We start from the raw sequence: 14,259 nt of genomic DNA on the forward strand, positions 1-14,259 counted from the left end.
ACAACTTTGGCGTGACCGAAAACCGGAGATACACACTTTTCCACTACTATAATGGAGTATTTAAACTCCTCGAAGTATACGAAATGCATCTTCACTTTACGGGTAGACAATCACAACAACAAATCAGATAATCATAGTGATACAAGGGTTGGGCCACTGTGTATTAGGTCTAACTGTCTAGATGAACAACTCCCCCTCTCTTTGCTTAAGCCGCAGCATACATACATGTATATTACATCGGCACAGGACTTGTGGATAAGTTGATGGATCCGTGCGAAGTTGCTTGCTCGAAAGGTCAGAGATAACGTTGAGACTTTACGTGTTCTTCAGGTTTTACTTTTGTGTAGCATACACTCACGTATCTCTTTGTTTTAGTATATTTACCTGCTAGTTTCATATAGTTGTTTCATATTCCCTTCTCTTGCAGCTTTTTCCGCGTCGTTTCTAGTTCTCGCATGTACTTCTGCATGTCGGCTTTAATACTTTTCTTCACTTCCTTGTTTGCTTCTGCGTAGTCTGCTTGTGCTTTGACTTTCTCTGTTCTTGTTCAACTGTTGTTGACTGTTGTCATCTTTGATCTTCTTCCTATCTTGAATCTGGTATAGGGTTTCGATAAAGATCAATTCCTTATGACGTGCTACTTGCGACCCAGAATCTCCTGAGCCGCTGAAGTTTATGCTTCTTTGCTCCCTTTCCAGTTGTCCTCCATCGTAGTTTCTTGTTCTTTCAGTAGATCCTGTAAAGCTTGGAACCTGTTGTTGGGAGTTTTCTTGAATTCGTTGAGTTTGTTAGTATCTTGAAGGAAAACTGTGTTGAACCTTTGTAATGCTATTCCCCAGTTGTTCAGTGCTTCTTTAGCCTCAGTTTCATCTTGGCAACCTTACCTAGGTGGTGATCTGGATCTATGTCAGCCCCTCTCCTGGTTGTCACATCTTCCATTTTCCTTCGGAATGTTTTGTTGGTACAAATATGGTCTATTATTATTATTATTATTCACAAACACCTTATGGGTACATAAGTGCTGTGAAGAAACCATTTCGGGTTTCTTCAAAAATGTAATAATACACAATTTTCAATAATGTTAACAATACATATGCCATGTTTTAGAAAGGAAGGAAAAGGAAAATAAAATATTAATAATAGAATAGTTATAATATTAATAATAAATCAGGTTCTGTGTAATTAGCAAGAATTTTGAATTGATTTTGAAGAAGTAAAGGAAGAAACTAAGGAAATAGAAATAAAGGAGACGAGGAATATGTAAATATCTTAACGCAGAACAAGAATAAACAACTATGTATGTATAGCAAAACGAGTAGTAAGAATAAAATAAAACACAATAAATTAATAAGTAAATAACTTATTATTGCGGTAAGATATGACGTTAGAATAAGTGTTTTTGCGTGCAGACATAGTTTTGGGTAATGCTATGAAAGTCTCAATTAAGTGCAAAAGATAATCAATACGTATGAGGTGAATATACATAGTGAAGATAAAACGAGTCTGATAAGTTGAATTCAACGTAACTCAAGTTATTGTCTTAATCCAAAGCTTCGTAATCTTAAGAATAATATTTATTTGGAAGGAAAAAAAAGGGAGAGAGAAAAGAAATGAACACACAGTGAAAGGGTCCAACCATGATCATAATAGTGTAATGGATAAAGACTTTTGAGATAAACGAATAATTTTAAAATAATAATAAGAACAATAATAAACCCTTACGGATAAATACGTGTAGATTTATGTAACAGTATACAGAGTGAAACCGGGTATTAGTATAAACATTAGTGCAATAATAATAATAATTTACAATGATGCTATGATAGTCGCAATTAATTGCAAAGGGCAATTTAAATATAAATTTCTATATGTTATATATATGTTGTGAATATTTTAAAAAGAAAAAATTATTTGTTTAAATGGAACATAGGGTTTTTTGTTTTTAATTGTAGACTTTGGATATTTAGGAATAAAATATGTTTAGAAGGACAAGAAGAGATGAAAAGAATATCTAATGTGTCGAGAGACCAATAATGATATTAATAACAGTAATAATTATAAATACGAACATAAGCAGACTTTGTATATTAAGATAAATATAAAATAAAGTGAAATAGACGTGAAAAGTTTCAAAGGTTTCACTTTGCTTTTCAGTCAGTTAGATAGATGACGGACCTTTTTTGTATAAATCATTGTTAAGCACGTTAACATTCAATAGGTGACACAATCCACTTTCGGAAAGAAAATCATCAAGAAGACTTCGGAACCGGATTATAGTTTCACTGCATCGGAGGTTCGTTGGCAGTCTATTCCACATGGTTGAGTAGCGAATAACGAAAAAATTCTGGCGTAAATTTGTGTGGGTTTTTGGAATCGCTAGAATATTTTCCTTATTGCGTAGATTGTGGGACGGTATCATAGAGTATGAAGGGGTAGATAGCGAAGAGTAAGAAATACCGTTAAGAAGCCGGTAGAGAAAGATAAGGTTTAGTTTGATACGCCTGATTCAGAGAGGTTCTAGTTTGAGTTGTTGACATCTTTGGTGATAGTCTTTGTTGTCAGAATACCCCAAAACAGCTTTGGTGAACCCTCTTTGAACACCTTCAATTTTAATCAGGTCATTATGCCTGCAATTACTGTAAACTAAAATACCATATTCAAGAATTGGTAAGATACATTTTCTGTATAATAATAATCTCGATTCGGTATTATTGGAATTAATCATTATGAATCCGATGAGCTTTCTAGCTTTGGATACTTGAGATGCAATGTGTTCCGAAAAGTTCAAACTGTAGCTATATCTTAAACCCAAGTCACGAACAGTGTTGAGAGGTTTCAGTGTATGTTTTTGTATAGCCAGATTTAAGTTAAGGCAACGGCCAATGTTAATAAATCCACTTTTGTCAACATTAAGTGGCAAATTCCACGAAATAGTCCATTCGTACAACTTGTTTATTTCCTCTTGGATTACCGTTGAAATATAGCTGTCTTTGGTGGGAGATGAGAATGAATAAACCACTTTTAGATTATCGGCAAAAAGAAAAGGTTTACCATATTGAAAGAGGGAGCAAACGTCATTGATAAAAAGGGGAAATAGTAATGGACCAATTACACTTCCTTGTATAACCCCACTGGTTACATTCACAGGTTTGGAGTAGCAAGATCCAAAGCGGACAATTTGGCTACGTTCTTCTAAAAATGACTTGAGCCAAGATAAAAGGGGATTCTGTATTCTATATGAAGAGAGTTTTAGAAGAAGAAGTTTGTGTGAGACGCTGTCGAAGGCCTTACTAAAGTCGAAGTACAGAATTATCACAGACTGACCAACATCTCTTCTCTGGGTAATTTGATCAAAAAATTCCAGGTGCGATGTGAAGCATGAGCGTTTGATCATAAACCCGTGTTGGGATGGGCTGATCAGATTAGCCGAAAGCAAAAATGATAATAGCTGTTTGTGGATGATTTTTTCCATAGTTCTTGACAGCACGGATGTCAAATTAATTGGTCTGTAGTCAACAATATCACTGCGTGATCCGGTTTTGAATGTGGGGGTGATAAGAGATGTTTTCCATGCAGATGGATAGGCCCCATATTCCATAGATAGGTTGAAAAGTTTTAAACAAAATAATGGGAATTCTCTACTACCATATTTCACAAATGATGAGGGGATCCCGTCAAGTCCACCGTCATAGGACTTTTTCAAGGCAGTTATGGCCTGCTTGATGTTGGAGGGTACGAAATCAATTTTCGACAGGTGTCTGTACGTCAGCATTGGAAATGTATTGATACAGCTTTCAGTTCTAGTGTTATAGCACTGCGAGAAATGCTGACTGAATTGTTCGCAAATAATATCGGGGTCATCAATAATTCTTCCGTTAACTATGAAGAATTTGGTCACGCCAAGAGAATTTGACTTCGCACGCGATTTAAAAAGCCGAAGTATTGATAATTCTGGGTTCTTATTACCTAGGGCTTTATTTTCTACATTCATAAAATACTTGCGTTTAGATGAAGCACTCTTGTCAATTAACTTAAGTATACTCTGTAGTGTACACAAGTCATTATGCTTGTGGTAACGGTGTTTTAATTTCCTCAGTTTTCTTTTAAAAGTTTTAAAATTATTCTGGCCCCTATTGGCGTTATAAGCCACATGGCTAATAATTGGAGCAGTGCAGTCGAGGCAGTGTATCAAGTTGTGGTATAGATCAGAGATCGCAATGTCAATATTATTTGTGGTAAAATAAGTTTCCCATTGTAAACAACGAATAAGACTTTCAGTTCGTTTCCAGGTTTGTTGATCAAAATGTCTACTCTTGTACATCATTCCAGCTTTAGAATTCAATTGTATGGCGTCGAAAGAATGAATGATACACAATATTACTCTGTGACCACTTTTAAAAAACTCTTGACCAATATGCACTGAGATAGAATCTATGTTGATTGTAAATAGCAAATCAAGTATATTATTCCTTCTAGTCGGTTGTCGGACCTGTTGGACCCATCCATAAAGTTCTAGTGTTTCAACTAACTTGTCATGTCGACCTGAAACCGGAGTCGAATCCCATGTGATGTTTGGCAGATTAAAATCACCTCCAATGATTTTAAAAGTATGCGGTTGGTGTGAAGCAATGAAAAAGATGTTTGTTAGTAATCTGTCAAACCTAGAGTCTGCATGTGGTGGTCTGTATATGCATCCCACCAGTAGATAATTCCGAGATCCACAGTCTACAGTAACCCAGGTGGAGTCGTCTATAGCATCAAGGGATTTATCCTCAAATTTGCAGGCCTGAATATCCGAACGGACATAGATAAATGTACCGCCCCCTAATCCATTACATCTATCGGTTCTAAAGAAAACATAGTTATCTATATTCAGGGAGTGATCGGATATAGATGAATTGCACCACGTTTCCGTAATAAGTACAATAGTTGGATTTACAAGCAATAAAAGGGTTTTGAGGTGAGTAATTTTATTGGGTAGAGAGCGGGCATTGAACGAAAGAATAAGAGATTGAGAATTACCATGGTGAATCAGGTTAGAGTATAAATCACAATTGGTATTTACATGAATACTCGTAGGATTGGCTAAGGTGAGAGTTGTGTTGCGATCGGAAATAGATTCAACAACTTTGTCATCATTTGAAGTATGTTTATTGTTGCCGGCGGAAGTACAAAAAAAGTCTTCTCACTATTATTAGATATAACATTTGGTAAAGGAATAGTATTCATATTGGGAGCCGGACCAAGAAGGCTATCAGGTCTATGTGTGCGATCAAGTGGCCGTTTACAATTTAGATTGCTATTTATACCTGACGTATAGGGAACATGTTCTAAACGCTTATTTCCAAGGTTTGTGGTTGATTTTGGCTCCTTCGAAATTTGAGGAGGGTCATGTGTTGTTAAAGATGCTTGAGATGGTTTGCTAGGTTCGAGTATCTGGTTCTCTGTGGTGTGGTCTGATGAGATCCATGTAGCTTTGTGTATGTGCTTGTGTGGAAATATTGTGCCGCCTATAACCAATTTGTTGAGTGCACATATATTTGCAAATCTCTCCCCATTTTCATTTCTCTCTCCTAGTCCATGTCGTCTAATTACATCTTCATATCCTGTGTTGTCCACTCCGACTCTAGCATTTAAATCTCGCATCAGGATGGTCAGGTCCTTTTGTGAGCACTTCGCTATAATTGATTGCAGCTTTTCATAGAACTGATCTTTATCGTCGTCGTTGCTATCATCTGTGGGTGCATAACAGTGGATAACATTCATTGTGATCCCCTCCTTCTTTGTTTTGAATGGTGTGTTTAATAATTCTGTATCCATGAGATTCCCATCCTACAAGTGCATTTCGTGCTTCTCTGGACAGAATCAGAGCGACTCCTTGAGTGTGTGGAGCATTTTCCTCTTCTTGACCAGAGTACAGCAGCATCTCTCCCATATCTATCCTTTGCTGTTCAGTTTGTTGGAAGGGGTATCGGCATCGTGACTTTCGAAGAATCTCGGCTTTCACAATGAAGAGTCATAATCCTTACTTCCACTCCCAAGGCAGAGTTTAAATGGTTTGAATTATTTGTTCTGGTTTACGTTTTTCGGCGAGTTAGTTTTCTACGGGATGGGGTCGCTAGCCTCATACCCAACCCTCCTCCTTTGTGTGAGCTTGGGACTGGCAGTAACTCTAGAAGAGTTACAGGCGGAGTTAACACATAGTAGGCAGACATGAAGTCGATGAACTCCGCAGCTTCGATGAAAAACTAGAAAATCGATTCCGGTGCGTTAGCAGGGGAAGCATGGACTCATTTCAGGTAGTTGTACAATCAAGCAACTCAAGCATTTATACCCTGGACAGTTTCAAAGGAGTAGAAGCACGGCCATTCCTGGATAAAACGGGATACTCGATGTTTACTAAACCAAAAGGAAAGATGTGTAATGTCGTCATTAGCCTTGCTACAGAACACGCTATGGAACGCGATAGATCCGTCCAAAATTTATATTGGAGCAATATGAGCAGCTTGGTGAAAACCTCAGAAGCAGTTGGCATAATTCGTTATCAAGCAGCCGAATCAATTTTTCCCGTACATAAATTACAGAACAAGAATCCACCATTAGATTTTCAATCCAATTATGGGCTGGAAGACATCTTAAACGGCAAAAAGATTGAGACAAGGCAAATTCCATAGTGACCTACTTCGGGGCAGTTTTCACTCAGGAGACTCATCGATACTAAGAACTAGACCCAAGTATTTGGTGGATTTTGATCAAGACGACGTACTAGAGGCCATTTGCACCAGAAAAGGAAAAAACAACAACAAAGGGTCTGAAAGATAGTATACACGTTAAAAACGAACAAAATGCCCGTGACATTCAGATTTTCACAATATAGCATCCATTCTTAGAACCTGTCTTTCAAAGAAGTAGTGTCGGATCGATCACTTAGCTCTTAAGCGAGGGGACTAAAGACTCTCAAGCTAACTAGGAAAGAGACAGCGTAATCCGTAGGTGTTTTGACCTGAGAAGAATTAAAAGCTTGTTTTGTAGTATGTAGTGACCAACAAATTGACCTTGAACTTTTTAAATGTGATCTTGGTAGGCGAGGATATAACGTTCGAGAGAGAGAATCTATCATTTAAAAGGTAATGAAGTTAATCGTTTAAAGATTTCCATCATATTAAAAGACTGATATTTGAACGAAGAATATTCTCATTCTCGTCATTCTTGAGCAACAATGTGTTTAGTTTGTTCAGTACAATTCAAAGTGAAATGCTCTAAATTAGAACGAAGATGCGGATTAACAAAGTTAAATCATTGTCCACTTGCATTATACCCAATTTTAGAAACATGTGTAAATAAATACATGTTTAAAATTGTAATGTTCTTCATGGTCTTAACTGAAAGGTTACATTATTTTGACTAGTTTATCTCTTGCTGATTCATAACGTTCGTTCTCTGAGCCACAGTAATATAATCAGGTATCATTCTCTAACCTTCATCCCATTGCTTGAAAAATGATTGTTTCAACCACTAAGTTAATACTTTTAGTGTAAGAGTGTCTGTCAATCTTCAAGATATATATGGTACACTCTCAGGACACTTGTGGAAAGTGCTCGCCATACATCAAACAATTAATTTATACAAATATTTCATCGTATTTCGGTACTCAAATAACATATTTTATTCTTTTGACCGTAAACAGATTTGAAGTAGTTGACTTCAAAATAAAAATGTTGTGAATGAAAAACAATGTAAGTCTGGCAATTAAATAGAATGTTTTTGTAAATTCCTTCAAAAACTGTAAATAAATGTTCTGTCCGTTCATTTTTACACTTATAGATGGACAAATTGTCCATACTTAATCAACTACTTTAATCATCATGCGTGATTATAAAGTAGTTTCCAGCCTTCCATAAGGTCGGACACTACATCATTTAGAGACTTTATATCAACACTTTTCTCCATTGTAATATTCTGATGCAGGCTGTTCCAATAGGGATATTGAGATATCACTGTGTCAAACTAATGGTTTCCATCTATTTCGTAAGATGCAGTATTCATAATTTTGTTATTGACTGTTAAGAAAATAAAATGACATATTTTCACATACGTCCATACTTTACAGGTTTTCTGTTTTGAATTTTCAAGAGGGACCTGTTAAAAGTCCAAAAATTATTATTATCTGGTAATCTGCTGTAATTTAGAATGAGTTCAGACTGGAATTCGTTACCAGTCAAATTATCTGAAGGCATACTAAAAGCTATCGATGCACTAGGATTTAAAGAGTCTCTGCCTGTTCAGGTAATAATTTCACATTTATTTTTAATACCGTTAGCAATATGTTATTCCTCTATTATTAACTTCAAAAGATGTTGCAGCTGAGGCTATCACTGGTTCTGGGAAAACTTTGGCATTTGTTATTCCAGTTTTGGAGATATTATTAAAAAGAAAACGCCCATGGCAAACATATGAAGTAAAACATTATCATAAAATAAATCTTATACTGAATAGATTGGAGCTTTGATTTTGTCTCCTACCTGTGAATTAGCAAATCAAATATATGAGATAGTGTTACACTTTATCAAATATGTCAATGCAACCTCCAAGTAGGTAGCAAACCAATCTAATTATTTCATCTTTTTACATACTGTCTCTGTTGTGGTTTTTGGGCATTTGTTACTTTTCTAAGGCTTATATTTTATATTGAAAGCAAATTAAAAAGGTGGATAATACCCCTTCCCCCAAGTCCGATTGTTCAGAAATCCAACACTTATTCATTTGTGGTTTTTACACCAACAAATCACATGAGTACAAACATGACATTAGTCGATAAAGTCATTGATTTTCAGTCTGATTTGTGTTATTACATGCAGACTACCTACTTATGACCCATGTGATGACCTCTATTGGTTTTTAAAAGTCTATGGGTTTGGGCTTCAGTTCATGAACCAATCATTTGTTCCTGTCTCAGTCCCTCAAGTATTTTACCAACTTTTTGTCCCGTTGTAACTCAGAAATGCACTAAAATGATGCTTATTTTGAAAAAGTTCGTGTCTTTGTAAGGAAGTTGTCTTCAACTTTATGAAGCAGGTATATTTTCGTATTAGCATGTTTTAAACAAAACAATAAATTTAAGACTGTTTACATGAGTAAACCATTTACCTAAATTTCATAGTTCTTTGGATTTTGCGAATGGATTAATATGTTCTCGTATACCTATTCAGTTGAGGAAAATTTTATTTTGAACTGTATCAGTGTAACTATGGCTCTGCTGTTTAAACGTTGTTTTGTTGAAAACTAAGTCATCAGTATGAAATGCACTTTGCATATCATTATATAAGTAGCCGTTATACGTTAAATTGTTAATCACATAGGAAATTGTATTCGTACGCTTTAATAACTTCGGTCCCAAAATGCTTTGGTACGGCCGAGATTGGGGAGAGTCCGCTCTCTCTCTCTCTCTCTCGAAATGCTCTGCCTCTGCCAGGGAAGTCCTACTCACTGCATTCTCCATGAGGGACGAAAAGAGAATGTCCGGTGCCTTAACCGGGTTGTTGCATACAGAGAATCCACCTAGGAGATTTGGAAAACCCTCATTCCAAACCAATGGCGCACACTGGCTCGAGAATTCTGAAGGAGCAAATAGTGTGTGAATCAATTGTTGGTCACTGGCTACCATGGGACTGCATCTCCTTACGTTGCTCCATTGCCTTGTGGAATAGACCTTTAGGTTAAAGGTTCGGGGTGTTGCTCCTCAAGAAAACCACCTGCTTCAGTTTGGGCACCCGGGTAGTATCACGACCCACACACAAATCGGATGATTTATGTGGCGCATATGTGTTTGGTGCCTCCTTGTACCAATGTTTATGCGTCTAAATAAATATAAATAACAAATAATAACTGTATAAGAGAGCCTGTATTCAGAATCGTATCCTTATTGACGTCATCCCCAATATCATATAATGACTCAAAAATTTGATTCAGGAAAAAAGATATCTGTGGAACAAAAAAGATATGATATAATTTTGAAAATCAGGACCTAAAAGGAGACAAAGAGTGAATGTATCTGTGTCATTTCAACTGATTCTAAATCATGTCACTCAACATCTCCAGCCACTGGTTACGATAATCGTATTGACCCCAACCAGATAATACACATCTACTAACACGGCTCAATTCAATAATGACAAACTTTATGGACCTATGCCATGTTTGAGTTTACCTGCCTTTAATTTATTTCCAGTATCTAAGTACTTTTAGTTTATTATTAAAATAATCACAACTTAATGAAAGATTTCCAAACGGTTTATTTTTCCTTGTTTACTAGTGATTGTAATTTCTCAGCGCTTGTCTTTACTAGCAGTGGACGTTCTAGTGGAGCTACAACAAAATTTCAAGATTTCAATAACTTTAAAGAAAAAGGTTCCACTATTCTTGTTGCTACACCTGGACGGTTAAATGACTTGATTTTGGCTGGTGCAATTGTTGATTATGGATTAGGTAATATGGCTAATCCTATTATTCGTGGACTTAGAAGTATGGTAAGTTACTTCCTGAAATTATTCCTCTTTGTATACTGTTTATTACCCTCTATCTAGATTTCGAATTTAACCATCGTTTTTTCACTGTAAAAGCATTCAAGTAAATAAAATTCTCTGGATGTAAAATAACTTCATACAACTTAATAGTGGATCATTAATAGATAATAAAATGCATCCAAATAAAAGTGACGACCGAAATACTAATTAATACATATCTCTGATATGCTTAGCTATTTTGGACAAGTCATATACTGCCTCAAGATTAGATACATTGTAAGTGAGGAATTCAACTATAGACGGAGTTTTCGTTGGTAAATTATTCTTCTTTTAAAGGTTAATCACCCATATGTCTTATCTGTGTTGTTGTACATTATTATTAATCTTCTACTGAAGCAGTTTTAATATACTATTAAAAGCATTGTCATTATATTATTCTAATGTTCTACAGATTTCTCGTATTTCTCTACTTTCCTGTCTGTCTTTTTATTTTTACAAAATAGGAGGTTTTGATACTTGATGAAGCTGATCGTCTTCTAGAAATGGGATTTGAATCGCAGTAATTATTTTATTTCAATTACAAGTTTATTGATTAAATTTCACATATATTCAGTTGCTAGGTCACATATTTTCGCATGAATTCTATACCTATAACTGAGTGATCATAGACATTACATGGGAAGAGTATATTTGTAAAACGTTGGATTTACTTCAAATTCATTCGCTTAGATTTTACAAATATACTCTTCCTATTTAATGTCTTTCATCAACTCGGCGCCCAAATACTGTGAGTGATCATTGATTACTGACCGAATGTCATGTTTGTCTAGTTCTTTAGTTGAAATTATGACCTGATCTTAGCTAGATCACTACTGAAAGGTGGAAGCAATAAGCAACCGTTTCGTTCCAAGCAGTGCCCATCCATGACCCTCGTATTGGGACCGAACAGTACTTCCAAGTTTTCAGTGGTGGTCTAGCTAAGTCAGGTTCGTGATTTGAATAATGAAAGTTCTTCAATCTTTACAAATCCCCCCATAATTCTTCAGTGCCGATCAAGCTTCAATGTGTCAATTACTCTGATTTAATTGATATTACATTCACTGTTTTGAGCTGTTGAATGTTATCGGCCGAATATCCAAAACCTAACTTACTTATTTACCTACTCCTGTTACCCGTCGTGTAGGAGCGTAGGTCGCCCACAAACATTCTCCATCCAGCTCTGTTCTAGTCAATCCTTTCCAGTTGCTATTCATCGTTTCGATTTCTGCTTCCAACTTCCGACCCACTGTGTTGTTGTCAATTTCGACTCTCCCCCTTTCTCCTCCTTCTGGTGGTTGACTGACTGAATCGTGAAGACCCCTACATATGGGAAGCACGGAATACAATGGACAGCTTGAATGCAGCTAGACTATTTGGACTTTACAGATTACCTAGCTCTTCTATCCCATACACACCAACAAATCCAGGCCAAAACAGCCAGTGTAGCAGGAGCCTCTGCATCAGTATGCCTTAGCATACGTAAAGGAACAACCAAGATCCTCAAATACAACAGGGGAAACACCAACCCAACCACACTTGATGGAGAAACTCTGGAAGAGGTGGAAACGTTCACGTACCTGGACAGCTGTACACACTAGTTGTTTAATAAATACACATTACAGATGTACAAAATGGTTCATTTTAAAATAGCTTCTTCAATTTCAACATTTCTCCTCTTCCTGATGATCTGATTCATTATGAAGCGACTTCAAAATGAATGTGATACTTCACTAATGGCCTTGATGCTCTAACCATGAATTCCAACGGATATAGAATCTTCGACATCAGTCTAGAGAACATTTTCACTGTATATTTATCAGAGATATAGGGAGATGTACCTGTACCTATCGAGTGCAGGTATATGTACTCGGCTTTTAGCCATGCTATTTATGTAAGCTTATAATGCTCTCCGGCTGGCCAGATCAAAAGTAGATGGGGAGGGTCTCGAACCTGTCACCTACTGGTCGAAACCCTGATGTTGTTTAATTAGAATGTTTGGTCAATATATCTTACTGGCGTATTTTTTATGAAATAAGTTTTGTCGAGCTGGATAATTAATAACCCATAAAATTACGATAAACGGGTTAGAGATAATATAATATCATAGATAATCTTCCTTCAACTATGGACTAAAGGTGTGTAGGTTTTATTGACTGTGAAAATTTACCATCCAAGTTTTATTGTATTCGTTTGAAATGACGATATTTCGCTTGGTTCTTTGAAGTTTTACTCCATTCTGTATCAATGTGTTTCTTGATATTTTGTGTTACTTTGTATTACATTCCACAGAATAAACACAATCTTATCTTTCTTACCTAAACAACGAAGAACAGGACTGTTTTCTGCAACTCAAACAACTCGTGTTGAAGATCTGGTAAGAGCTGGTAAGTATATTTTTATGTAATACCGAACTATTTAACCTAAAGTACTTGATTATCTACTTATATTTATTTGTTTAAACGTAAACATTAATACAAAGGGGCACCAAAATATTTATGCCCCACACAAATTTTGTGTGGGAGGGGCCGCTTTGGCAACATTCGCTAGAGTACTAATCCACAAGGCAGTGGAGCAACGTTATGAATTATTTTATTTATTTATTTGAACATATAAATATTGGTACAAGGGGGGCACCAGATATACATGTGCCACACAAAACAATGAGAGTGTGGAGAGAAAAAGGGGGTAAGGTGCATATAAGAAAAAAAGAAAAGAACAATAACAACCACAGGTTAGTGTATGTTAGTGTAATAATAAGAATAATAATGGGGGAAACAGAAATGTACAACCAGAAGAACTCTTTCAGTTAAAGAAGTTATAATCACTTTTTATGAAGAAAGTAAAAGAAGGTTACAACAGGATCACCACTGGTTTCTCTTCTGAGCCATATCTGATAACGTCGCTAGCCACTGTGTTGCACCACCTCTCGGACCCCAACCAGGGAGTCGAGAAGGACCAACAGAAGCCAGCCCTTTGCAGCTTTCTTTCATACCACGAAACCATGTCACACACTGACCACCTCTCCGCTTTTTCCAACCAGTCCTAGCGTCGGCATATAGTGCACGACGTGGAGTTCTCTGGGACGACATTTGTAGAACACGTACAAACCACCGAAGTCGATGTTTCAAGATGGTGACACCAATTTGATTATTGTCTCTGCGCACGACCACACGATGCCGAACTTCTGCATTACTAATATGGTGCTGCCACTGGATGTCAGCAATTCTTCGAAGCCAACGATGATCAAACGCAGACTTGTCTAACATCCTCAACTCGGAGAGGCCATGTTTCACAAGCATAGAGCAAAACTGCTCTCACCGACCCTACACAATGGTAGCCGGTGACCATGAATAGTTTCACACGTCATTTACTCCCTCAAGATCCTGAAGCCCATGTGCTCCATTAGTTTATAATCAGGGTTTTCTCACTCCCTTAGATGGATCCTCCGTACTTGATAAAGAAAAGAAATATGGATTTCATGTACCTCGTACCTCTCGTCCTATTGTTTGCTAACATTTTGCCAGCTTACGTCACTTGTGATGTAAATAAGATATGCCTTCTAACTTAAAGATTAGTTAACTGTGCAACACTTTGCTCCGTTATACTTTACGGGTATGAAACATGGCCATTAGGAACAGAGAATAGGTTACTACTATCCGATCATTAGTGTCTTCGAAGCAATACTCGTGTATTTTGG

General features: G+C 36.6%; 1 protein-coding gene across 1 annotated transcript in view; it reads left to right on the forward strand.

The window, feature by feature from the left end:
* The first annotated feature begins 7,583 nt into the window (after positions 1 to 7,583).
* Positions 7,584 to 14,259, forward strand: part of Smp_125330 (putative dead box ATP-dependent RNA helicase) — a 73,524-nt gene continuing 66,848 nt past the window's right edge. The window contains exons 1-5 of the mRNA XM_018794323.1: positions 7,584 to 7,736; positions 8,355 to 8,591; positions 10,313 to 10,526; positions 11,027 to 11,082; positions 12,852 to 12,946. Coding sequence (XP_018648747.1) covers positions 10,491 to 10,526; positions 11,027 to 11,082; positions 12,852 to 12,946 — 187 coding nt within the window. The 5' untranslated portion in view covers positions 7,584 to 7,736; positions 8,355 to 8,591; positions 10,313 to 10,490. The remainder of the gene's footprint in view (positions 7,737 to 8,354; positions 8,592 to 10,312; positions 10,527 to 11,026; positions 11,083 to 12,851; positions 12,947 to 14,259) is intronic.

This window comes from Schistosoma mansoni, chromosome 1 (genome assembly GCF_000237925.1).
Source record: "Schistosoma mansoni strain Puerto Rico chromosome 1, complete genome".
Taxonomy (NCBI): Eukaryota; Metazoa; Platyhelminthes; class Trematoda; order Strigeidida; family Schistosomatidae; genus Schistosoma; species Schistosoma mansoni.